General features: G+C 31.8%; 4 protein-coding genes across 4 annotated transcripts; 2 read left to right on the plus strand and 2 right to left on the minus strand.

Annotated features, from left to right (window-relative positions):
* The first annotated feature begins 1730 nt into the window (after positions 1–1730).
* LOC119611086 (cuticle protein 16.5) lies at positions 1731–3300 on the plus strand. The gene is made up of 3 exons (XM_037966543.1): positions 1731–1873; positions 1941–2342; positions 2399–3300. Exons 1-3 carry the CDS (start codon positions 1862–1864, stop codon positions 2747–2749), a joined length of 765 nt encoding a protein of 254 aa, XP_037822471.1. The 5' UTR covers positions 1731–1861; the 3' UTR covers positions 2750–3300.
* A 2258-nt stretch (positions 3301–5558) lies between these two features.
* On the minus strand, positions 5559–7102 carry LOC119611087 (cuticle protein 16.5-like). The gene is made up of 3 exons (XM_037966544.1): positions 6834–7102; positions 6376–6768; positions 5559–6315 (listed from the first exon to the last, which is right to left on the minus strand). Exons 1-3 carry the CDS (start codon positions 6843–6845, stop codon positions 6007–6009), a joined length of 714 nt encoding a protein of 237 aa, XP_037822472.1. The 5' UTR covers positions 6846–7102; the 3' UTR covers positions 5559–6006.
* Positions 7103–8404: 1302 nt separating this feature from the next.
* LOC119611084 (neuronal acetylcholine receptor subunit beta-4) lies at positions 8405–12418 on the minus strand. Its single transcript, XM_037966540.1, has 8 exons — positions 12054–12418; positions 11840–11971; positions 11415–11755; positions 9574–9680; positions 9105–9514; positions 8901–9041; positions 8655–8821; positions 8405–8598 (listed from the first exon to the last, which is right to left on the minus strand). The coding sequence occupies exons 1-8, from the start codon at positions 12352–12354 to the stop codon at positions 8470–8472; spliced, it is 1728 nt and encodes a 575-aa protein (XP_037822468.1). The 5' UTR covers positions 12355–12418; the 3' UTR covers positions 8405–8469.
* Positions 12419–14987: 2569 nt separating this feature from the next.
* Positions 14988–27398, plus strand: LOC119611085 (retinol dehydrogenase 12). The gene is made up of 6 exons (XM_037966541.1): positions 14988–15224; positions 25399–25630; positions 25890–25997; positions 26275–26448; positions 26517–26724; positions 26793–27398. Exons 2-6 carry the CDS (start codon positions 25450–25452, stop codon positions 27184–27186), a joined length of 1065 nt encoding a protein of 354 aa, XP_037822469.1. The 5' UTR covers positions 14988–15224; positions 25399–25449; the 3' UTR covers positions 27187–27398.
* Positions 27399–27545: the final 147 nt, after the last annotated feature.

Raw genomic sequence — 27545 nt, forward strand, 5'->3', positions numbered from 1 at the left:
GACTAGACTATAGACTAGACTATAGACTAGACTATAGACTAGACTATAGACTAGACTATAGACTAGACTATAGACTAGACTATAGACTAGACTATAGACTAGACTATAGACTAGACTATAGACTAGACTATAGACTAGACTATAGACTAGACTATAGACTAGACTATAGACTAGACTATAGACTAGACTATAGACTAGACTATAGACTAGACTATAGACTAGACTATAGACTAGACTATAGACTAGACTATAGACTAGACTATAGACTAGACTATAGACTAGACTATAGACTAGATTAGACTATAGACTAGACTATAGACTAGACTATAGACTAGACTAGACTATAGACTAGACTATAGACTAGACTATAGACTAGACTATAGACTAGAGTATAGACTAGACTATAGACTAGACTATAGACTAGACTATAGACTAGACTATAGACTAGACTATAGACTAGACTATAGACTAGACTATAGACTAGACTATAGACTAGACTATAGACTAGACTATAGACTAGACTATAGACTAGACTATAGACTAGATTAGACTATAGACTAGACTATAGACTAGACTATAGCCTAGTCTATAGACTAGATTATATAGTCTTGTTTTAAACATTTTAAAACTTATACATCTAATCAATCAAAATTTTATAAATATTTTTACAGTAAATAAATTAGAATTAAAATAAACAATTTTATATAACCAATTTTATATAACAAAAATGCAAAAATACTAAAAAAGGCTGGATGACATTTTTGGGTGCTAAATGAGTTTAAATAGTGTTAGATCTAGCACTGTAGGTGCATAGTTAGTAACAGTGACAGTGACTTTACAAGAAACACATTTTTCGCTATAAAATTTTATAGTTATCGGTGTATTATTGCAACTACCCCTTCTTACAGACTCTCTTTAATGATCATATAAAAACAAAGTGTTAGTAACGATAAATTTCGTAACTCTTTCGAATTCTTAAGAGTTTGTTCCACAATTGATTCGAATTATAAACTAACAACTTTCGAAAGTCACCCTCGATCGATATATGACCAGGTATATTATTTTTCTCACAAAAATTCTATATGCGATCACTTCTACTTTTATAACATAAATGCGAGTAACTGAAAAGTTTAAACTGCGATCATTAAGATTATTTAGTTTACTGTAGTTTTAACTGTTAAGTAATCTTAATTTATTCTCTCATTTTAAGTAAAACAATGTAGAATACTTTTGTCCTTAAATATGGCGATCAACAGTTGTTGATCAACTTCATTTCCACCGGACATGCCCTAAAACAAAAACTTGTCAAAACTTTATTTGGATTTTGAAAAATTGATTACTGCAAGACCTACCTACCAATTGCTGAAATCAACAATAGAAAACAAGAATTAGTTGCGAATGCAAACATTTTGTATGGATTTTGTTTTTTTTTTTTTTTTTTTTTTTTCAGATAGGTTTCATCACATAGAAACTAAGTTATAACAAGCGAACAAACTTGTTAACAGATACAAATGAAATTTTGTAGAGATTTTTTGTTATAGAGTTTGGATCTGTGTAAATAGTTGTTTAAGTTTGTTGAAGTTGAAGCGCGATTGATTAGAGTGATCGTATGTTTTTGTTTGTTTGTTTGTTTGTTTACTATTTTTTCCATGTAATCAATAATTGTAGAATCAGTTTGTAGTATATTGATCTTGATGTGTATAAAAGTGTCGCAAAATCTATGATAAATTACAGTTCAAACAAACGCATTTCACAGCGCAGTCATCTGACAAAACAAACTACAGTTTCGGTGATCGTCAGACTGAACAAACGTCCTTTTTATTTTGTAAATTTGTAAAGCAACAAAAAAAAACTTATAAAAATGAAATTCTTGGTGAGATAATCTCTTTCTTTTTCTAATCTGTGTAAAGTTTCTAAAATTAGTGTAAATTGTGTTGTAGATCCTTTTGGCTTTGGTAGCTTCGGTGGCTGCTCATCCTGGTTACTTAGGTGGTGGTGGTTTAGGTCATGGTTATGGCGGTGGTTTTGGTATTGGTATTGCTGCTGCTCCCTCTATAAGTTATGCAGCTCCAGCTATAAGTTATGCGGCACCAGCGGTTAAGGCTGTAGCTGCGGCTCCTGCTATATCATATGCTGCTGCTCCTGCTATTTCGTATGCCGCTGCTCCTGCTATCTCCTATTCTGCACCTGCTATTTCTTATGCTGCCCCTGCTCCTGTTGCTGTTGCCGCTCCAGCTCCTGTGGCCGTAGCTGCCCCTGCTCCCGTAGCTGTTGCAGCCCCTGCCCCCACCATAGTTAAATCTGTTACCCCTGCTTCTACCAGTTATTCTACCATCAGTACTGTAAGTATATTCTTTACAAACATAAACTCGTTCCTAACCTTTATTCCAAAACGTAGGTCGTCAATCATCCAGCCATTATTAGAACCGTAGCTGTAGCAGCTGCTCCTGCCGTTAAGGTAGCAGCGGCACCAGTGGCTGTTGCTGCCCCTGCTCCTGTTGCCGTGGCTGCAGCTCCTGCCATCTCCTATGCTGCCGCTCCCGCCATTTCCTATGCACCCTCCATTTCCTATTCAGCACCCGCAGTATCCTATGCTGCCGCTGCTCCCGCCATTTCTTATGCTGCTCCTTCCTTTTCTTATGCTGCTCCAGCCGTTTCTGCCGTCAAAGTAGCTGCTGCTCCCGCCATTTCATTGGGTTATGGTCATGGTTTTGGTTATGGTGGTGGTTTTGGTTATGGTCATCATTAATTTTCTCATTTTTCGAGAAAATCCTCAAAACTGGAAACTTATTGAAGCCGCCGATCGCTCCCTACATACATAAATATATATACTCCACAGCCCAACCCCTAATGCTTTACGAATTTAGTCATTTGATGTTAAATCATTAAGGATTTCAATTAATTATACTCATCTTAATTTTAAGTCTTAAACGGGCAAAAACGAAAAACATCTTTGCCCCAAAATTTAGCAGAAAGAATCAAATCAACTTGTATTTATTATTTTTTAAGCACTAATTTTATTTGTTTCCTTTTTAAAAATAACTGCCACTCAATTTTCTTCTAACCATACATATATGGTCTATACATATGTATTTTAGTTGAATGAATTAATCCCTCATTCATATATATATTTTATAAGATGGCAAGGAAAAAAGTTCAAAATACTTTTGTTGTGATTATACATATTTTATGTATAAATTTAGATTACATTTTTGACCAAAAAAGAGAATAACGCTTTAGCAAAATTTTATTAAAAAAACAAAGATAAAATAAAAAGTTTGCAACTTTTTTCATAAAAAACAAATTTAGAAACTTTTGATTTTAATTTATAGCAGAATAAAAATTGGATAACAGTCTAGATTATGGTCCTGATTGTAGACTAGATTACATCTCGGCTACAGACTGGAATATACTCTGGACTACTGACTATTCTGTAGTTCAGGCTATATACGAGACAATAGTCCAAGTTATAATAGTCCGGATTAAAAACTAGATCATAGACTAGATTATATATTTTGCTAAAGACTTTACTAGAGTGTAAAGACGGTAGCCCATACTATGAAATAAACTGCAGACTATATTCGAGCCTAGACTATAGTCCTGACTATAGTTAAGTCCATAAACTAATCTGTAGTGCAGACTATAGACTAAACTATAGTCCAGAGTATAGACACAACTAAAGCCCAGACTGTAGAATAAACAGTAGTCCAAAGTATAAACCAAACTATAGTCCAGACTATTGACTAAACTATATACTAAACTATAATCGAAACTATATTCCAGAGAATAGACTAAACTATAGTCCTGACTAAAGACTCAACTATAGTCCAGAATATAGACTAAACTATAGTCTATAGTCCAGACTATAGACTAAACTATAGTATATAGTCCAGACTATGTACTAAACTATAGTCCAGACTAAAGACTAAATACACATATTTTCGGGACTAAGGACTAAACTATAGTCCAGCCGAGACTACAAACTAAATATAGCCCAGACTATAGGCTAAAATGTAGTTCATGCTATATTCTATACTGTAGTCTATAGTCTTGACTATAGTTTAGTTAATAGTCGAAATTATAGACTAATCTATGGTTCAAAATATAGACTAATCTATAGTCCAGACTAAGGACTAATCTATAGTCCAGACTAAAGACTAATCTATAGTCCAGACTAGAGCCCAATCTATAGTACAGGCTATAGACTAATCTATAGTCCAGACTATAGACTAATCTATAGTCCACAGTAAAGACTAAACTATAGTCCAGACTACAGAATAAACTATAGACCAGACTACAGACTAAACTATAGTCCCGACTATATACTAAACTATAGTTCAGACTATAGACTAAACTATAGTCCAGACTATAGACTAAACTATAGTCCAGACTATAGACTAAACTATAGTCCAGGCTATAAACTAATCTATAGTCCATACTAAACTATAGTCCTGACTATAAAGTAAACTATAGTGCGGAGTATATACTAAAATATAGTTCAGACTAGACTATAAAGTTCAGAATAGACTATAAACTATAGTCCAGACTATATACTAAACTATAGTTCAGAATATATATTAGACTATAGAATAAATTATATTCGAGACTAAGGACTAAACTATAGTCCAGACTATAGACTAAACTATTGTCCATTCTGTAGATTAAATTATAGCCGAGACTACAAACTAAAGTATAGCCCAGACTACAGGCTAAAATATAGTCCATACTATAAACTAAGTATAGTTCAGACTACAGTCCAGACTATAGACTAACCTATTGTCCAGACTATAGAATAAATTAAAATCCAGTCTATAAACTAAACTATAATCCAGACTATAGACTAATCTATGGTCCAGACTATAGACTAAACTATAGTCCAGACTGTAGACTAAACTATAGTCCACATCGTAAACTAAACTATAGTCCAGACTATAGACTAATCTATGGTCCAGACTATAGACTAAACTATAGTCCAGACTGTAGACTAAACTATAGTCTACATCGTAGACTAAACTATAGTCCAGACTATAGACTAATCTATAACCCAGACTTTAGACTTATCTACAGTCCAGACTATAGACTAATCTATAGTCCAGACTGTAGACTAAACTATAGTCCAGACTGTAGACTAAACTATAGTCTACATCGTAGACTAAACTATAGTCCAGACTATAGACTAATCTATAACCCAGACTTTAGACTTATCTACAGTCCAGACTATAGACTAATCTATAGTCCAGACTGTAGACTAAATTATAGTCCAGACTATAGACTAAACTATAGTCCAGACTATAAACTAAACTACAGTCTAGACTATAGACTAAACTATAGTCCAGACTATAGACTAAACTATAGTCCAGACTATAGACTAAACTATAGTCCAGACTATAGACTAAACTATAGTCTAGACTATAGACTAAACTATAGTCCAGACTATAGACTAAACTATAGGCTAGACTATAGACTAATCTATAGTCCAGACTATAGACTGCCCTATAGTTGAGACTACGACTAAACTTTAAATATTATAAATTAAAAAGTTTTTAAAAGTTATTTTTATGAAAAAAGTTGCAACTTTTTATTATTCTTTAAATTTTGCTTAAGCGTTTTTTTTCTTTTTTTGGTCAAAAATTATAACCTAAATTTATATAAAATCACAATAAAAGTATTTTCAACTTTTTTCCTTGCCATCCTATAAAATATATATAAAAATGAGGGATTAATTCATTTAACTATAATACATATGTTTAGAAGAAAATTAAGAGGCAGTTAGTTTTGAAAAGAAACAAATAAAATTAGTGCTTAAAAATTAATAAATACAATTTGATTCTTTCTGCTAAATGTTTGGGCATAGATGTTTTCAGCCCATTTAAAGACTTAAAAATTATGATGAGAATATTTAATGAATGACTAAAGTCGTAAATCCTTATGAACTTGGCGGTTGTATATATACACAGGGCGATCGGCGGCTTTCCGGTTTAAGAATTTTCTCGAAAAAAGAGAAAATTAATGATGACCATAACCACCACCATAACCATAACCCACGGAAATAGCGGGAGCAGCAGCTACTTTGACGGCTGAAACGGCTGGAGCAGCATAAGAGATGGAGGGAGCAGCATAAGAAATGGCGGGAGCAGCAGCTACAGCGGGTGCTGCATAGGAAATGGCGGGAGCGGCAGCAGCATAAGAAATGGCAGGAGCCGCAGCCACGGCAACAGGAGCGGGGGCAGCAACAGCCACTGGTGCCGCTGCTACCTTAACAGCAGGAGCAGCAGCTACCGTCACAGTTCTAATGGTGGCAGGATGATTGATGACCTAAGTTTTGGAATAAATATTAAGAAAGATGTTAAAGTATGAAAGAAAGAAAATACTAACAGTGCTGATGGTAGAATAACTGGTAGCAGCAGGAGTAACAGATTTAACTAAGGTAGGGGCAGGGGCTGCAACAGCTACGGGAGCAGGGGCAGCTACTGCAACTGGAGCTGGAGCGGCAACAGCAACAGGAGCAGGGGCAGCATAAGAAATAGCAGGTGCTGCATACGATATAGCAGGAGCAGCAGCAATAGCAGGAGCAGCATATGAAATAGCAGGGGCTGCAGCTACAGCCTTAACCGCAGGAGCCGCATAACTAACAGCTGGTGCTGCATAACTAATAGCGGGAGCAGCAGCAATACCAATGCCAATACCGCCACCATAACCATGGCCTAAACCACCACCACCTAAGTAACCAGGATGAGCAGCCACCGAAGCTACCAAAACCAAAAGGATCTACAACACCATAAACACTAATTTCAAAAACTTTACAGCATTTAAACCACCCAAGAATATCTCACCAAGAATTTCATTTTTATAAGTTTTTTTGTGATTTACAAAATTTTCCAAAATAAAAGGACGATTTTTTCTTGTCTATTTCAACTAATCAATCTTATGATCAACGAAACTCTAGTTTGTTTTGCCAGATGACTGCTCTCTGAAATGCGTTTGTTTGAACTGTTATTTATCATAGATTTTGCGACACTTTTATACACATCAAGATCAATATACTCCAAACAGATTCTAATACAATTATTGATTACATGGACAAAACGTTAACAAACCAAAAGAAAAAAACATTAAAACTTACAATCACCTCAACAAAACATATTGAAAAAATCAAATCAATTGCACTTCAACTTCAACAAACTTAAACAGATACTAACACAGTCATAAAATATCTAGTTAATTTCAATTGTATCTATTAACAAGTTTTCGTGTACAACTTTGTATATTATGAAAACTAAACTATTGAAATGGACTAGATTCGAGTCCATTTATGGACTGTAGTCGAAGCTGTAGTTTAATAGTCCTGTCTATATACAAAGCTATAGTGCTGACTTTATCAAACTATAGACAAGACTATAGTCCAGACTATAGAGTAAACTATAGTCCAGACTATAAAGTAAACTATAGTCCAGACTATAAAGTAGTTCAGACTATAGAGTAAACTATAGTTCAGACTATAGATTAGACTACAGTCAAGACGATAGGGTAGACTATAGTCCAGACTATAGAGTAGACTATAGTTCCGATTAAAGAGTAAACTATAGTTCAGACTATAGAGTCTATAGAGACTATAGTCCATACTATAGAGTAGACTATAGTCCAGACTATAGAGCAGACTATAGTCCAGATTATAGAGTAGACTATAGTCCAGACTATAGAGTAGACTATAAAGTAGGCTATAGTCCAGACTAAAGAGTAGACTATAGTCCAGCCTATATACAGTCCAGACTATAGACGAAACTATAGTCCAGTTTAGTTTCTATCCCAGACTATAGAGTAAACTATATTCCAGACTATGGACAAAACTGTAGTCCAGATTATGGACTAGACTATAGTCCTTCCTATACACTAGTCTCAGTACAGGCTATAGACTAGGCTATAGCAGAGACTAGGTCTAGACTAGGCTATAGTTCATATTAAAGACTTAAAAGTAGATGTAAATATTGACGAAACTGTAGATTAGACTATACTATTAGACTATGGTCCAGACTATATCCATATTCCAGAATATAGACTAGACTGTAATCCAAACTATAGACTATACGACAGTCCAGACTATAGACTAGATTACAGACCAGACTATAGACTAGACCATACTTTGGACTATAGGTTATAGTCCAGACTATAGACTAGAGTCCAAATCACAGACTAGACTATAGATGAGACTATAGTCCAGACTATAGATCAGACTATAGATCAGACTATAGATGAGATTATAGACTAGACTATAGTCCAGAATATGGACTAGACTGTAGTCCAGACCAGAACTGATTATAATCTAAACTGTAGAATATTGTCTAGACTATAACCTATAGTCCAGACTTAGCTAGACTCAATTTAAAAGACATTTAACTAAATTTAGTATTTGGACTTTATTTATATACAATTTAATTAACGAAATAAAATTTGAGGTTAAAAAATTGAAACTTAAGCGTGGGGCAACAAAATGACCACAGTAAGAATTAAAATTATATTAACTATTACAAAACATAAAGCATTTAAAGTTTTGGCAATTTCCTTCCAGGGATGTTGTTGAACCTCAATAAAATCATTCGACTGCAAAAGGCGGGAAAAATTATAAGAAGAAACGATATAAACGAAATCGTACTTACATCAGCTAATCTCATGCACAAAAACAAACGTAAGGGAGAGAAATTTACGGCCGACATTAACCAATCATGGGGCTTAGTCTTGGGTGGATATAATTCCAACCACATTAAGGCAATATGCAGCATATAACAGAAAGTGGCTATGCGTAAAATGTGCTGATAAGCAATCACTGGATTTTAGAAAAAACCGAGAAAAAAAGTTAGCAATTTCTTAAGAAAGTTGCTCTAAGGCTAAATAAAAATACTCACTTATATTGGGCACATAGGGCGTAGGGGCATGTTTAGTGATAAACATTAAACCCAACATTAAAATTAAAATAACCACCAAAATTAAAGCACCACGACGATAACCTCTCAGTAAAAAGGATAAAATAATCAAAATTTGACAAGCTATTAAAAAGATAATTAACGTATTACTTCTTTTAGAATACTATATGAAATCTGTTTACCCACCCAATATCGGCACAGAGAAAACATTCTTATAAAATGTACTATTTCTTGATATTTCAAATATTATAGAAATATCTCCATCCATTGACTGTATAATATCTTTATCGGTAAACCTTGCTATCATACCTTTAACTATGGGATTCACAGATATCCTATGTAAATGCCATTCGCTTAGTGAGTCCACATTATCATGAGGCATTTTATCTTTATAGATTAAAGGTAATTTCTCCAAAGGTCCTGATTCTAAACCAAATTCAATTTCGCATTTTAAATGTTCATTGGGCCAGTTTTCTTCGGCATTTACGCACCAAGTGGTGAGTATGGCATCGGGAAAGTTTAAGGTAATCGAACCATTACTTTCAATTCTTACCTCATGATAGAAATCGAAAATACGATGACTTTTACCGGCGGCACTAGGGGCAAACATTTTATATAACTTTATTTATATTTTTCAATTATTTTGCAGACTTACTTTATGACCATTAGATGTGGCATCCAAATATCATATTCATTATATTGTATGGTATCAATAAAACTGAAATTTTCAGGTTTCCATTGTATGCGAGGATCCTGCCAATTCTAAAAAGCGCAAATATTTTTCTTTAAGAAACTGGATTTAAATGTTAGAACAACTTGATGGTGATGATTGACAAATGGAATGAAAATGCAAAAAGCTCTCAATTAAATTAACTTATATAGAACTAGGTCCGCAACTCATTCATACCCAAAAGAATCTTCAGGTTGTTTCTATCTTTATTTGTGAAAACGACTACTTTTGATCAATGATAAACTTTCTCGGAATATATAGACCAGATTAAACTACAGACTAGACTATGACCAGACTATAGACAAGACCATAGACTAGACTATAGACAAGACCATAGACTAGACTATAGCCTAGACTATAGACTAGACTATAGACTAGACTATAGACTAGACTATAGACTAGACTATAGACTAGACTATAGGCTAGACTATAGACTAGACTATAGACTAGACTATAGACTAGACTATAGACTAGACTATAGGCTAGACTATAGACTAGACTATAGACTAGACTATAGACTAGACTATAGACTAGACTATAGACTAGACTATAGACTAGACTATAGACTAGACTATAGACTAGACTATAGACTAGACTATAGACTAGACTATAGACTAGACTATAGACTAGACTATAGACTAGACTATAGACTAGACTATAGACTAGACTATAGACTAGACTATAGACTAGACTATAGACTAGACTATAGACTAGACTATAGACTAGACTATAGACTAGACTATAGACTAGACTATAGACTAGACTATAGACTAGACTATAGACTAGACTATAGACTAGACTATAGACTAGACTATAGACTAGACTATAGACTAGACTATAGACTAGACTATAGACTAGACTATAGACTAGACTATAGACTAGACTATAGACTAGACTATAGACTAGACTATAGACTAGACTATAGACTAGACTATAGACTAGACTATAGACTAGACTATAGACTAGACTATAGACTAGACTATAGACTAGACTATAGACTAGACTATAGACTAGACTATAGACTAGACTATAGACTAGACTATAGACTAGACTATAGACTAGACTATAGACTATACTATAGACTAGACTATAGACTAGACTATAGACTAGACTATAGACTAGACTATAGACTAGACTATAGACTAGACTATAGACTAGACTATAGACTAGACTATAGACTAGACTATAGACTAGACTATAGACTAGACTATAGACTAGACTATAGACTAGACTATAGACTAGACTATAGACTAGACTATAGACTAGACTATTCTCAGACTTTAAACCTTTACTTTAAAATACTTGACCAGAATAATAGTCCAGACTACAGACCAGACTATAGACTAGACTATTAACAAGACTATAACCGGATTATACTCCAGAATATAAAATATAATATAAAAAAGAATATTAATCATTGTTCTAAACTTTGATCCAGACTATGGTCTAGACTTTAAACTCTACTCTTGTTCAGACTATAGATTACACTATAGTACAGAATACAGACAAAATTTTATTCAAAAATTTAAAGAAGACAATTGCTCAGATTATAGACTATAGTATAAACTGTACTATAGTCCTGATTACAACCTAATATAATAAAGATTTTAGACTAGATTTTCTATTAAATTTGCGGTATAAACAATTATCCATACATAAATTACGGTATTTAAAATCTGATTCAAAACTTTTGCTTTAAAAATATTTGAACTAATTAATGAAGTCATGAAAATAATGTAAATGAAAATAGGCTAAAAATCACTTACCAATATCACATTCAAACGGGATTGCAAAAAACCATGATCATGTTGATAACGTATCGAAGCAATATTAAAAGAAAAATCAATGCTGTTTAATGTAGGAGGAAATGAAGCATTTTCAGCTTTCGAGGTAATATTCGCCAATAAATATTGATAAGGACTTAAAGGTCTGACAACTTCCTCCAATTCATTCGAAAAGCCATCAAACTGGCAATCAAAAAACCAACTAGCAGGTATATTATCATAAGTAGTAAAACTTATATAGTTGATATTTAATGGAGAGGCATCGGTGAAATTTAATAAAGGTTCTTCCTTATAGCCGGGTATATAAACCAATAAACTGGCATCTGTAATACGAAAAAAAAAAATAAAGAAATTATCAGTAATTTTAAAAATAACAAGCATGTGTTTTTGACAGTTAAAGGTTATACCCTTCGTTTGTATAATTTCAATGGGTGTGGGATCAAGCATTGATAAAATATTTGGCTCCTGATTAGTAGCCACACGACGACGTCCCATGCTGGTACGTATAGTAGAAAATTGATTACGACCCGCACCAATGACTAATCACAAAAATATTAAAAAAAAAAAAACGGAGAAACATTAGTTTTAAGAATTATGTTTAAAAAATGTTTAATGTTTCACCAATTTCATATACACGATCCATTAATTTGGGACGCTCATTAACCGCTAACAAAATATGAGCATCTCTAGCGGTCATTACATAAAATTTCAAATGTAACAGTTCCGTTTTGGCCAATTTATTATTATTTAATTGAGGTATATGAAAAAAATCCGCATAACTATAACCCCGATTATTGGGTATACTATAATGGCGACAGGTATGCATTTGTGCTAGACTGACATTATATTTGAAATCAGCTTTAACACCATTTATGTAAAATAAAACTATGCCAACTAGAAGATGATAAAACCAATGACACATTTTTATAGATTTTTTTATTTGTAAGAATATTTTTTTTTTTTTTTTTTTTTTTTTAAACAACCGATCTTGTGAACGTTTCAGAGAGAACTAAATTTCTACTTTAGCTTATGGATTGTTTGTGAATTATGAATGAAATGTTGAAGATTGTGTTTCAATGTAAAGAATTTTATCACTTTATAAAAGAGTAAAAAGCAAAAAATATTTTATCACTTACAAAAAGAAATAAATGAGAATTAACCCATGAAGTGTTAAGGAGAATCGCAGACATAACATATGTCAAATATTTTTAATAAATGATTAATAGATTTATTATATAATTCGAAAATTGTCTACTAAAATTTTTTTCTAAGTTCTGAATTTTAAAATATTTTAATATTTTGGTTTATCAAGTTTCTGCTATAAGTCCCTAAATTATGGAATCAACTAACCCTCAGATACCAGATATTAATACGATTTTCTAAAGTAAATTTTGAAGATAATAATCTTAAGATTATTATTATTAACTTTCCGAACTTTTAATAATAAACATTTCATTTTAAAATTTAACGGTTTTTTCAAATACAACTCTGTTTTCGTTGACGCCGTTGCTAACAAATTTTGTTTGACCGGCTTTGAGTTTACTGACAACAACAATAGGAAACAGCTGACCGGCATAATTACAAAAACATGTGATAGAATTGCCAATGCTACACAACTGACTGAAAACAAACTTAAGGGTTGCCATCATTGTATAATTTTATGAAAATGGGGAATTGTATTTCATATAAATTTTTTTATTCTTATTTATTTTTATTTATATCGATATAAAAAATTTTCGATATCTATAGTGCAATCTATAGTACTGTTTATAGTCTAGTCTATAGTCTAGTCTATAGTCTAGTCTATAGTCTAGTCTATAGTCTAGTCTATAGTCTAGTCTATAGTCTAGTCTATAGTCTAGTCTATAGTCTAGTCTATAGTCTAGTCTATAGTCTAGTCTATAGTCTAGTCTATAGTCTAGTCTATAGTCTAGTCTATAGTCTAGTCTATAGTCTAGTCTATAGTCTAGTCTATAGTCTAGTCTATAGTCTAGTCTATAGTCTAGTCTATAGTCTAGTCTATAGTCTAGTCTATAGTCTAGTCTATAGTCTAGTCTATAGTCTAGTCTATAGTCTAGTCTATAGTCTAGTCTATAGTCTAGTCTATAGTCTAGTCTATAGACTAGTCTATAGTCTAGTCTATAGTCTAGTCTATAGTCTAGTCTATAGTCTTAGTCTAGTCATAGTCTCGTCTAGTCTATTGTCTATAGTCTAGTATTAGTCTATTAGTCTAGTCTAGTCTATCTATAGTCTAGTCTATCGTCTATCTATAGTCTAGTCTATAGTCTAGTCTATAGACTATCTAAGTCTAGTCTATTAGTCTAGTCTATATTAGTCATAGTCTAGTCTATAGTCTAGTCTATAGTCTAGTCATAGTCTAGTCTATAGTCTAGTCTATATCTAGTCTATAGTTAGGTCTATAGTCTAGTCTATAGTCTATCTTATAGTCTAGTCAGAGTCTAGTCTATAGTATAGTCTATAGTATAGTCTATAGCTAGTCTATAGTCTAGTTATGTCTAGTCTATAGTCTGTATATAGTCTAGTCTATAGTCTAGTCTATAGTCTGTCTATAGGTTAGTTCTATAGTTCTAGTCTATAGTTAGTCTATATCTAGTATTATAGTCTAGTCTATAGTCTAGTCTATAGTCTAGTCTATAGTCTAGTCGATAGCTAGTATATAGTCTAGTCTATAGTCTAGTCTATAGTCTAGGTCTATAGTCTAGTCTATAGTCTAGTCTATAGTCTAGTCTATAGTCTAGTCTATAGTCTAGTCTATAGTCTAGTCTATAGTCTAGTCTATAGTCTAGTCTATAGTCTAGTCTATAGTCTAGTCTATAGTCTAGTCTATAGTCTAGTCTATAGTCTAGTCTATAGTCTAGTCTATAGTCTAGTCTATAGTCTAGTCTATAGTCTAGTCTATAGTCTAGTCTATAGTCTAGTCTATAGTCTAGTCTATAGTCTAGTCTATAGTCTAGTCTATAGTCTAGTCTATAGTCTAGTCTATAGTCTAGTCTATAGTCTAGTCTATAGTCTAGTCTATAGTCTAGTCTATAGTCTAGTCTATAGTCTAGTCTATAGTCTAGTCTATAGTCTAGTCTATAGTCTAGTCTAGTCTAGTATAGTCTAGTCTATAGTCTAGTCTATAGTCTAGTTTATAGTCTAGTCTATAGTCTAGTCTATAGTCTAGTCTATAGTCTAGTCTATAGTCTAGTCTATAGTCTAGTCTATAGTCTAGTCTATAGTCTAGTCTATAGTCTAGTCTATAGTCTAGTCTATAGTCTATTCTATAGTCTAGTCTATTCTATAGTCTAGTCTATTCTATAGTCTAGTCTATTCTATAGTCTAGTCTATAGTTTAGTCTATAGTTTAGTCTATAGTTTAGTCTATAGTCTAGTCTACAGTCATACAAATTTTTTGAGATCGATCGTTATTAAAAAATTGTCTATTGAAATTTTTCTTAATGTCTTCCCCACTTTCGGCAAAGTTAACGATGGCAACCCTACACATGGTAACATCTTTAATAATTTAGTAAATCGACATCAGCTGCAATTTAGTTGTTAAACGTATCGTGTAGTGAACAGTTGTTTTTTTAGCTTTCTAACACACTTACGGCTCTAAGTTGTGTGTCGAACTTTTTTTATAATAATTAACAAATAAAACAACAACCAAATAATAAAAACAAATTGTTTATAAAGAGAAAAAAAGAGTTAACAAAACAATACCACGGATTTAATGACGCCCACAATCACAAAATAAACTTCCTTTTGAGCGCTAAAAATAAAACAACTAAAGGTAAGTTTTATACAAAATATAAAGAAGAATTTAAGGAATTTCTTAAAACTTCTTTTAATAAAAACAACAACAACAATTTGGAACTTCATTAATAAAGGTATCACGTAAAGAATACAAAAATAAATGAAAGAAATCCAAAAACCTTTAAAAAAAAAGAAAGTTTGCTTCTACTTCTAAGAGTGTTATCGGTTTTTAGTATTTATTATCGATGATGATGATGTTGTTAACATTGTTGTTGTTAGTTTGTTATTCAATTAATATTCGTTCTTCTGCAGTTTTTTTTCGAACATTTAAATTTAGTTTTTTTTTTTTTTGAGTGGCTCGCAGAAGAGCTTAAACAAAGCAAGTAAAATTATGAATAATCTGAATGATTTAGTAGTTGTTGTTCTCAAAACTATAGTATGTAGGTTGTGTGTATCATTGTTGTTGTTATTATTATTGTAGTTCTACTTTATTTAACTAAGAGAGAGGAGGTTTAAGTGTTTAAATTTGTATTTAAAACTTAAAAATATTAATTTCGAATATTCGAACATGTTCCAAAATGTTAACATTTTAGTTTTCAAACACAATTTAATAGCAAAAACTTACTTAGGCTTTTAAAAATCATTAAAAATTTAATTTCGAAATTAAGTTCGAATTTTCGAAAATTTCCCAAAATGTTAAAAATTTTTTGTTTCCCAACATAATTTAATAACAAATACTTATAGACTTATAAAATCCAAAAAATATCAAGATTTTTAAAAAATTAAGTAAAAAATTTTATTTCGAAATTAAGTTCGAATTTTTGAAAATGTTCAAAATGTTTTTTTCGAACAAATTCTATAAACAAAAACTCAACTAGACTCGAAAATCAGTAAAAAATTGAAATTTTGTAAAAAAGTTTAATTTGGAAATTTAGTTAATATTTTTAAAAAATTTATAAAAATTAATAAAATTTGGAATATTTCTAAAAATATAGTTTAAGCACAAAAATATTGTTTCCAACTTATATTTATAAGTTTAATCTATGTTGTTATCTGAGGTTAAAAACATAAATTGACTCATACTTTTAAGAATTTGCACTTTGAGAATTTAAAAGATTAAAGAGAAAAATTTTAGTTCTTGTTGCGAGAGAGAGTGTGTACGTACCTGCCGCTACTTCTTCCTCTTGATAAGAAGTCTATAATTTGGACTTTGAAATTTTGAAAAAAAAAAAAAAAAAAAACATTGCGTAGATATTTAGATTTACACCGCACTTTCTTATCTCTCTGACATATGTCTTAGTTTCTATAAAAGGTCTTCCCTGTAATAAAAAACTACTGTCTTAGGAAATTGACCATTTCTCACTTTGAAATAACGAGCTGTTAAATGACTAATTTAAGGGGCAATTTCCGCTACGAAAAACAAAAAATATTTATGTCGCTTTTTTATTACGGGTTAATATTACTACCTGCCAAAGGGTTAGTTTAAATAATAAACTTTCTTTCATTTAATTTAACATAAAAACTGTTAAATTACAATTAAATTATAGACTAAACTATAGACTAGACTAAAGACAAGACTAAAGACAAGACTAGAGACTAGACTATAGACTAAACTGTAGACTAGACTATAGACTAGACTATTGGCTAGACAATAGTCTAGACTATAGACTAGACTATAGGCTAGACAATAGACTAGACTATAGACTAGACTATAGACTAGACTATAAACTAGACTATAGACTAGACTAAAGACAAGACTATTGACAGGGTTATGGGCCAGACTATAGACTAAACTAATGTCCAGAACACAGACTAAACTATACACTACAAAATAGTCTATACTATAGACTAGACTATAGACTAGACTATAGCCTTGACTATAGACTAGACTATAGCTTAGACCATAGACTAGACTATAGACTAGACTATAGACTAGACTATAGACTAGACTATAGACTAGACTATAGACTAGACTATAGACTAGACTATAGACTAGACTATAGACTAGACTATATACTAGACTATAGACTAGACTATAGACTAGACTAAAGACTAGACTATAGACAGGGTTATGGGCCAGACTATAGACTAAACTAATGTCCAGAACACAGACTAAACTATACACTACAAAATAGTCTATACTATAGCCTAGACTATAGACTAGACTATACCTTAGACTATAGACTAGACTACAGACTAGACTATAGACTAGACTCTAGACTAGACTATAGACTAGACTATAGACTAGACTATAGACAGGGTTATGGGCCAGACTATAGACTAAACTAATGTCCAGAACACAGACTAAACTATACACTACAAAATAGTCTATACTATAGACTAGACTTTAGACTAGTCTAAAGACTAGACTATAGACTGGATTATGGGCCAGACTATTGGCTTAACTAATATCCAGACCACAGACTAAATTGTCCAGACTATAGACTTAGCTATAGTCCAAAATATAGACTAACCTATAGTCCAAGTCATTTATTGTTTAGACTATATACAAACCTGTAGTCCAGATTATAGACTAAACCATAGTCTAGAATGTAAACTAACCTCTAGTTTAGACCATAGACTAAACTATTGTGCAGATTATAGACTAAACTATAGTTTAGACTATAGACCAAACTATAGTCCAGACTATAGACTAATTATAATCCAGAATATAGACCAACCAATAGTCCAGATTATAGACAAAACTATTGTTCGGACTATAGACTAACCTATAGTCCAGATTATTCACTAAAAAATAGTCTAGAGTCTAGACTATAAGCTAAACTATTGTTCTGACTATAAATTAATCTATAAGCTATATACAGACTATAGACTAGAGTCTAGATTGTAGACTAAATAATTATCCAGAATATACATAGATTCAATCTATAGTCCAAGCTATAGACTAGCCTATAGTCCAGACTATAGATTAGACAATAGTCCAGATTATAATTCATACTATAGACTAAACTATAGTCCAGATTCTAGACTAGACTATTCTCTAGACTATGGACTATAGTTAAGACTATAGACTAAACTGTAGCCCAGACTATAGACTAGACTATTGTCCAGAATATAGACTGGACTGTTATACTATAGTTCATACTGTAGACTAAACTATAGTCCAGATTCTAGACTTGACTATATTCCAGACTTTGGACTATAGTTAAGACTATAGACTAAACTTTAGACTAGTCTAAAGACTAGACTATAGACTGGACAATAGTCCAGACAATAATTTTTACTATAGACTAAACTATAGTCCAGATTCTAGACTATGGACTATAGTTAAGACTATAGACTAAACTGTAGTCCAGAGTATAGACTAGACTGTAGTCCAGACTATAGTTCATACTATAGACTAAACTGTAGTCCAGACTATAGATTAGACTTTAGTCCAGACTATAGACTAGACTGTAGTCCAGAGTTCAGAATAATTAGTTCTAAAATTCTAAAGTTCCTTAACAAAATAGGTCATACATAAGTATGTCTGTTTTAAAAAATTCAAATAAAATTTCGGAAATATCTTTAGGGAAAATTTCTAATACGTGAAAAAACTACAAAAACAAATGAATTGAAAACGTGCTAAATAATAAAACATTTTCTCAAAAGCTTTAAGTTAATAAAATTTTCTAAAATCAAAAAATTTTAAACACATAAATACACTTTTGACTAAACAACTGTAAATGCATTAATGCACTTGAATTGAATTGAAAAAAAAAAAGAAAACTATGATTCGGCATAAAAGTACTGCACAAAAGTAACCCACAAAAAAACTAAATGAAGGTCGTAAAAAAAGCATAACTCAAAGTTAAAGAAAAAAAAAAACAAATAAATAATAATTTTTGTATTTACAGCTATTTTTAAGTAGTTAACAGCTAACCAACAGTTAGTTGTCAATTATTGACCATGTCTGTCTGTCTGTATGTCTTTTTTTATTTTTTGCGCCCAAAATTTTAAAACTATAAGAAATAAACTATAAAACAAATAAGAAACTAAGAAAAATACATTTTATGAATTTTAAACAAAAGAAACGTTTTTTTTTAACAAATAAAATATAAACTGGTTTTCACCTAAAATGTGCTTTTGGCCCTGACTTTGTAGAAACGAAATTTCTATTTCAATGAAAAGAAAAAAACAACGCAGATTTTTTATTTTTGTTAATTTTAGTATTAAAGCTAAAAAAACTATAAAAAGAAGAGGAGACTCAATATTTGTTTATATCAAATAAAAAAACCTAAAAGCACCTAAACTGAACTCTATAGACAAGTTAACAGAAAAAAAGTGTAAAATTGTTATTTTTGTTGCCATTTTGTTATTTATTTATTCGCCAAATACTTGAGTAGAGAGCAAAGAGATTTTTCATAAACAATTAAATATTGATTTACTATTTGTTAAATAAATAAACATTAATTTTGAAAAAATCATATTTTTAGCAAAAAATACTTGGTTTAGTTAATTGTTTAAAAGGGAATTATTTGAACACGTGAGAGCAATGAGAGATGTGTTAAAAAAAGTTAAATCTCTTTAACTTTTACAGGGTACTTCTCTCTAAAGTTCCTATAGTTTTTATCGAATTATGACGCATTTATCTTTTGATGTGAATAAATTAACACAAATGACAAATTGTTTTTAATGTAAAAGGAAAATTTTTAAAATAATTTCATAGAGAAAAGGTTTAATCAAAAACAATGTAGTAAATAAATAAGTAATAAAATAACTAAATTTCTGTATATACTTTTGAGCTAGACTATAGACTGGATTACAGATTAGATCATAGAATATATCATAGACTAGACTATATACTGTTCTAGATACTAGGCCATAGACTATAGACTAGAATATAGATTAGACTATAACTCGACTATAGATAAGACGGTAGATTTGAGTATAGACTAGAATACAGACTAGACCATAGATTATACTATGGATTGGACTATAGACTAGACTACAGAACACGCTATATACTAGACTATAGAGTAGACTTTAGACTACTTGACACTTTACAATAGAGTAGACAAAAGACTAGACTAAACACTAGACTACAGATGAGACTATAGACTAAACCATAGACTAGACTATACACTAGACTTTAGACTGCACTATAGACTGGACAATACACCAAACCTTAGACTAGACCATAGACTTGAATATAGTCTAACAATATGACTTTTAGACTAGACTATAGAATGGACAATAGATAAGACCACAGACTTGACCAAAGACTAGACTATAGACTGGTATGAAGACTAGACAATAGACCACACTAGGCTATAGACTAGACTACAGACTAGACTATATAAAATAGATTATACTATAAACTATACTAAAGACTAGATTATATACTAGGCAAAGACTAGGCGATAGACTAGACTATAGACTAGACTATAAACTAGACTATAGACTAGACTAGACTAAAAACTAGACTAGACTATAAACTAGACTAGACTATAGACAAGACTATAGACAGGACTATAGACTAGACTCTAGACTAGATTATAGACTAGACTATAGAATAAACTGTAGACTAGACTATAGACTAGACTATAGACTAGACTAAAGACTAGACTATAGACTAGACTATAGACTAGACTATAGACTAGACTATAGACTAGACTATAGACTAGACTATAGACTAGACTATAGACTAGACTATAGACTAGACTATAGACTAGACTATAGACTAGACTATAGACTAGACTATAGACTAGACTATAGACTAGACTATAGACTAGACTATAGACTAGACTATAGACTAGACTATAGACTTGACTATAGACTAGACTATAGACTAGGCTATAGACTAGACTATAGACTAGGCTATAGACTAGACTATAGACTTGACTATAGACTAGACTATAAACTAGACTATAGACTTGACTATAGACTAGACTATAGACTAGACTATACATAGACAAAAGATAGAATAGACTATAGACTAGCCTATAGACTAGACTATACATAGACAAAAGATAGAATAGACTATAGACTAGACTATAGACTAAACTATAGACTAGACTAAAGACTAGACTATAGACTATACTATAGACTAGACTATAGACTAGACTATAGACTAGCCTATAGACTAGACTATACATAGACAAAAGATAGAATAGACAAAAGATAGAATAGACTATAGACTAAACTATAGACTAGACTATAGACTAGACTATAGACTAGACTATAGACTAGACTATAGACTAGACTATAGACTACACTATAGACTAGACTATAGACTAGACTATAGACTAGACTATAGACTAGACTATAGACTAGACTATAGACTAGACTATAGACTAGACTATAGACTAGACTATAGACTAGACTATAGACTAGACTATAGACTAGACTATAGACTAGACTATAGACTAGACTATAGACTAGACTATAGACTAGACTATAGACTAGACTATAGACTAGACTATAGACTAGACTATAGACTAGACTATAGACTAGACTATAGACTAGACTATAGACTAGACTATAGACTAGACTATAGACTAGACTATAGACTAGACTATAGACTAGACTATAGACTAGACTATAGACTAGACTATAGACTAGACTATAGACTAGACTATAGACTAGACTATAGACTAGACTATAGACTAGACTATAGACTAGACTATAGACTAGACTATAGACTAGACTATAGACTAGACTATAGACTAGACTATAGACTAGACTATAGACTAGACTAGACTAGACTATAGACTAGACTATAGACTTGACTATAGACTAGACTATAGACTAGGCTATAGACTAGACTATAGACTAGGCTATAGACTAGACTATAGACTTGACTATAGACTAGACCTATAAACTAGACTATAGACTTGACTATAGACTAGACTATAGACTAGACTATACATAGACAAAAGATAGAATAGACTATAGACTAGCCTATAGACTAGACTATACATAGACAAAAGATAGAATAGACTATAGACTAGACTATAGACTAAACTATAGACTAGACTAAAGACTAGACTATAGACTATACTATAGACTAGACTATAGACTAGACTATAGACTAGCCTATAGACTAGACTATACATAGACAAAAGATAGAATAGACAAAAGATAGAATAGACTATAGACTAAACTATAGACTAGACTATAGACTAGACTATAGACTAGACTATAGACTACACTATAGACTAGACTAGACTATAGACTAGACTATAGACTAGACTATAGACTAGACTATAGACTAGCCTATAGACTAGACTATAGACAAAGATAGACTAAACTATAGACTAGACTATAGAATAGACTAGACTATAGACTAGACTATAGACTAGACTATAGACTAGACTATAGACTAGACTATAGACTAGACTATAGACTAGACTATAGACTAGACTATAGACTAGACTATAGACTAGACTATAGACTAGACTATAGACTAGACTATAGACTAGACTATAGACTAGACTATAGACTAGACTATAGACTAGACTATAGACTAGACTATAGACTAGACTATAGACTAGACTATAGACTAGACTATAGACTAGACTATAGACTAGACTATAGACTAGACTATAGACTAGCCTATAGACTATAGACTAGACTATAGACTAGACTATAGACTAGACTATAGACTAGACTATAGACTAGACTATAGACTAGACTATAGACTAGACTATAGACTAGACTATAGACTAGACTATAGACTAGGACTATAGAGACTAGACTATAGACTAGAACTAGACAGATATACGAAGATAGCCTATAGACTAGACTATAGACTAGGACCTATAGACACTAGACTATAGACTAGACTATAGACTAGACTACTAGACTAGACTAGAGACTAGACTATAGACCTAGACTAGACTATAGACTAGACTAAGACTATGACTATAGCATAGACATAGACGATAGTACTAGAGTTAGACTATAGAACTAGACTATAGACTAGACTATAACGAGATATACACTAGACTATAGACTAGACATAGAATAGACTATAGACTAGACTCGACTATGACTAGACTATAGACTAGAGCTATAGCTAGACTATAAGACTAGACTATAGACTAGACTATAGACTAGACTATAGACTAGACTATAGACTAGACTATAGACTAGACTATAGACTAGACTATAGACTAGACTATAGACTAGACTATAGACTAGACTATAGACTAGACTATAGACTAGACTATAGACTAGACTATAGACTAGACTATAGACTAGACTAGACTATAGACTAGACTATAGACTAGACTAGACTATAGACTAGACTAAAGTACATACTACAGATTGGGCTATATACTAGACTATAGACTAGAGGATGGATTATAGATAAGTCTGTAGACTTGACTATAGGCTAGACTAAAAACTAGACTATGGACTATACTTTACACTAAACTATAGACTACAATATAGACTAAAATATAGACTAGACTATAGACTGGACCATAGACTAGAATATAGTCTAACCAAGACCTTAGACTAGACCATAGACTTGACTATAGACTGGTATGTAGGCTAGACAATAGACTATACTATAGATTAGATAATAGACTATAGATTAGCCAATAGACTAGACAATAGACTAGACTAGACTATAGACTAGACTATAGACTAGACTATAGACTAGACTATAGACTAGACTATAGACTAGACTATAGACTAGACTATAGACTAGACTATAGACTAGACTATAGACTAGACTATAGACTAGACTATAGACTAGACTATAGACTAGACTATAGACTAGACTATAGACTAGACTATAGACTAGACTATAGACTAGACTATAGACTAGACTATAGACTAGACTATAGACTAGACTATAGACTAGACTATAGACTAGACTATAGACTAGACTATAGACTAGACTATAGACTAGACTATAGACTAGACTATAGACTAGACTATAGACTAGACTATAGACTAGACTATAGACTAGACTATAGACTAGACTATAGACTAGACTATAGACTAGACTATAGACTAGACTATAGACTAGACTATAGACTAGACTATAGACTAGACTATAGACTAGACTATAGACTAGACTATAGACTAGACTATAGACTAGACTATAGACTAGACTATAGACTAGACTATAGACTAGACTATAGACTAGACTATAGACTAGACTATAGACTAGACTATAGACTAGACTATAGACTAGACTAGACTAGACTAGACTAGACTATAGACTAGACTATAGACTAGACTAGACTAGACTAGACTAGACTATAGACTAGACTAAATATAGACTAGACTGTAAAAAATAGATAGAACTATACTAAATACTAGACTGGACTATAGACTAGACTAGACTAGAATATAGATTAGACTAGAACATATACTAAACTGTATACTAGACTATCGTCTACACCACAGACTAGACTATCGACTAGACCATAGACTAGATTATGAACTAGACTATATACTAGACTATATATTAGATTATATTCTAGACCATAGACTAGAATATAGACTATAGTTATACTATAGACTATACAGGAGGCTAGACTATAAACTAGACTATTGACTTTACTGTATACGTACTATATATACACCCCTATTTCAGAACTTTGGTATTCTTTCGATTCGAAGCTCCGTCACTGAAATAACAACTTACAAAAACGTAGTTACGATCGTAATGCAGAATACACGCGATCGTGAAGCATTGAAATAAAATGGAATTGCTTCTTCTTTTTCTTACGATTCCGTTTTTTGTTGGAATACACATTTTCGATCGTAGCTTAACTGAATGCGGAAACGTAATCGAAATGCAGAATAGGGGTGATTATAGACTAGACTATAAGCTACACTATAGACTAGACATAATAAATTAGCATTAATTTTAAATTTCAGAAAGAAAACATTTTATCAAAGAAGTCTTAATTGTTTATAAAACTCGTCTTGTTTCAACAGCTGTTGATAACCACAATAAAGAAATTGAAATCTAAAAAAAAATAAATATTAAAATTTATCGTTAAAACGCATATTTTTCGGGGGAAGTACACCTAAAAGAAATATTTGAAATTTGTGTATTAATTTAAAAAAAATACCTTGACAATACCTGCAGTGAAAGGCCTTTCATTCTCAAATAATGCCTATAAAGCAGGAGATTTCATCTGTTGATCAGTTATTAGTTTCAAATCACTATTTATGAATGTTATTTTAAACAAATTCTTTTAACCAAAATAATTTTATACTAATTTTCTTTTTTCTAATTTCAGTTTTTATATATTCTCCTCTTCATTCCTTCCCGCTAATTTTAGTAGAAAATAATGTTTTTTGCAATATTCTCTATTGCTTTCCTAGCACTATTATTTAGTGCCTTTTGGTTTGCCAAAACATCCAAAGAGGTGCCCAAATCATGGTACGAATGGAAAATGGAATTCCGTTATCAATATTTGGGCATTATTGGTTTGATTGAGGATTTCAGACACAGACCCAGAGATAGAGTTGGTAAGTTTGAAAATGAAATATTGAAATTATTTTCGAAAAGCAATAGAAACTTTAACTGAAGTTGGCGATAGCCAACAGATTGATCCGATTATGGTTCGAGTCGTCAAGAACCGATGCTTTAAGTATTGAGATAACTTTTGTTTGGGAACGACTGGGTTCGCTTCAGTCCGATACATAAAGCCAACTTCAGTTTAATGGTTTATTGTTAAGGGAATTTAGACTATTCTCACCTTAAAATTTAACACTATTTCCGTTCCAGAACTTTACAAACAACCCGGCTGTGTGGCTGTCATTACCGGTGGTAATCGTGGTATTGGTTTAAGAATTGTGGAAAAATTATTAGCCTGTGATATGACTGTAGTAATGGGTAAGTTACCGCTAACATACAATACAAATTTAAATCTTTTATTTATGTTAATTTTATACATTTGTGAAACAAAATTAACACAATTTTATGGCCTAAATTCAGCCGACAAGAGAATACTATAAAACCGTCTTTGTTCTAAATATAATTCACGTTTAAAACAAAAAAATGTGTTAAGAATTTTAATGATCAAAATATTAATTAATTTTTTTTATAACTGCCTTAAAATATGCTTTAATATTTAACTAATTCAAAACTCAACCCTTTTGTTCACTTGAAGGTGTACGTGATCCCAAAAGTGCTGAAGCTGCGGTTAAGTCTTTAGTCGATTTAGAAACCAGTGGTGGCAAATTGATCTGTGAAGAATTAGATGTGGGCAATATGAAATCGGTTAGAGAATTTGCTCAAAAGGTGAAAAGCAAATTTAATAAAGTGGATATTTTACTAAATAATGGTGAGGAAGACAAGATCCCTAAAGCATCAGTTCTAAACTAAAACCTGATTTGAATTTTCCTTTTACAGCTGGCATTATGTTTGCTCCTTATAAATTATCCCCCGAGGGATTTGAATCTCATTTTGCCATCAACTATTTGGGTCATTTTCTTTTGCAACATCTATTAATGCCCTTGTTAAAGGCGGCCGGCAAAGAAGATAAACGTGCCAGAATTGTTAATGTCTCCTCCTGTGCTCATTTATTGGGACGCATTAATTACAATGATATTAATGGAGAGTAAGTCTTACTTAAGCAAATCAAACTCTAAGCAAATAATTAAACTTCAATCCAAATATGGTCTACAGGAAATACTATTACCCCGGTGCTGCCTATAGTCAATCGAAATTGGCTCAGGTCTTATCCACCCGTCATCTGCAAGCTTTATTGGATAAAGAAAACGCCAATGTACAAGTTATAGCTATACACCCTGGTATAGTGGACACTGATCTTTTCGAACATTCCGCCACCACTTCAGTGCCTTTCTTTAAGAAACTGTTCTTCAAAACTCCCGAACAAGGTTCTCGTACCCCGGTCTATGCTGCCATTTCACCACGTGTTGAAGGTCAAGGTGGCACCTATTTGAGTAATTGCCGTAAAGGACCCATTCACCCTGTTGCCTTGAATCGTGAGAAATGTGAAAAATTCTTTAACTATTCTTGTGAGTTATTGAATATTAAACAATTCGGTGCTGAACAATGATGGACTTGATAAAAACGTTTATTTAGATGATTTGTATTAAAGTATGTTGTGGGATTCTATTTTTTCAGGCTCTTCTCTTATTCCCTCGATTTTTTTTCTTACTTAACGTATTTTATAATATTTATATTATACTTAATATTGTATTATATTGAAAACGTCCATATGTAGTTCTTAAATAGAAATGTAATAATTACACAAGAAAAAACATAAAATGTATTTATTGAAATGAAAAAAAGAAAAAGAAAATTTTATAAAATAAAAAAAGATTTTTATAAAAAAAGTAAAGGTCTTTGAAAATACCTTTCTTTTGGTAAATATATTGTCTAGAAAGCTTAATATTTTCAAAAATTGAGATAGTC

This window comes from Lucilia sericata, unplaced genomic scaffold (assembly GCF_015586225.1).
Source record: "Lucilia sericata isolate MDLA Ls3-8-SP2 unplaced genomic scaffold, ASM1558622v1 Contig001357F_arrow, whole genome shotgun sequence".
NCBI classification, from domain to species: domain Eukaryota; kingdom Metazoa; phylum Arthropoda; class Insecta; order Diptera; family Calliphoridae; genus Lucilia; species Lucilia sericata.

Coding starts and splice junctions, on each gene's coding strand:
- LOC119611086 (XM_037966543.1), top strand. Junction 2,343..2,398: donor GTTATTCTACCATCAGTACT/GTAAGTATATTC, acceptor TCCAAAACGTAG/GTCGTCAATCATCCAGCCAT.
- LOC119611087 (XM_037966544.1), bottom strand. Junction 6,316..6,375: donor GTTATTCTACCATCAGCACT/GTTAGTATTTTC, acceptor TCCAAAACTTAG/GTCATCAATCATCCTGCCAC.
- LOC119611084 (XM_037966540.1), bottom strand. CDS start 12,354: ATGTGTCATTGGTTTTATCATCTTCTAGTTGGCATAGTTTTATTTTAC. Junction 11,972..12,053: donor GGATCGTGTATATGAAATTG/GTGAAACATTAA, acceptor TTTTGTGATTAG/TCATTGGTGCGGGTCGTAAT. Junction 9,515..9,573: donor CCACATCTAATGGTCATAAA/GTAAGTCTGCAA, acceptor GTTTGCCCCTAG/TGCCGCCGGTAAAAGTCATC.
- LOC119611085 (XM_037966541.1), top strand. CDS start 25,450: ATGTTTTTTGCAATATTCTCTATTGCTTTCCTAGCACTATTATTTAGT. Junction 25,631..25,889: donor CAGACCCAGAGATAGAGTTG/GTAAGTTTGAAA, acceptor TTTCCGTTCCAG/AACTTTACAAACAACCCGGC. Junction 26,449..26,516: donor GGATATTTTACTAAATAATG/GTGAGGAAGACA, acceptor TTCCTTTTACAG/CTGGCATTATGTTTGCTCCT.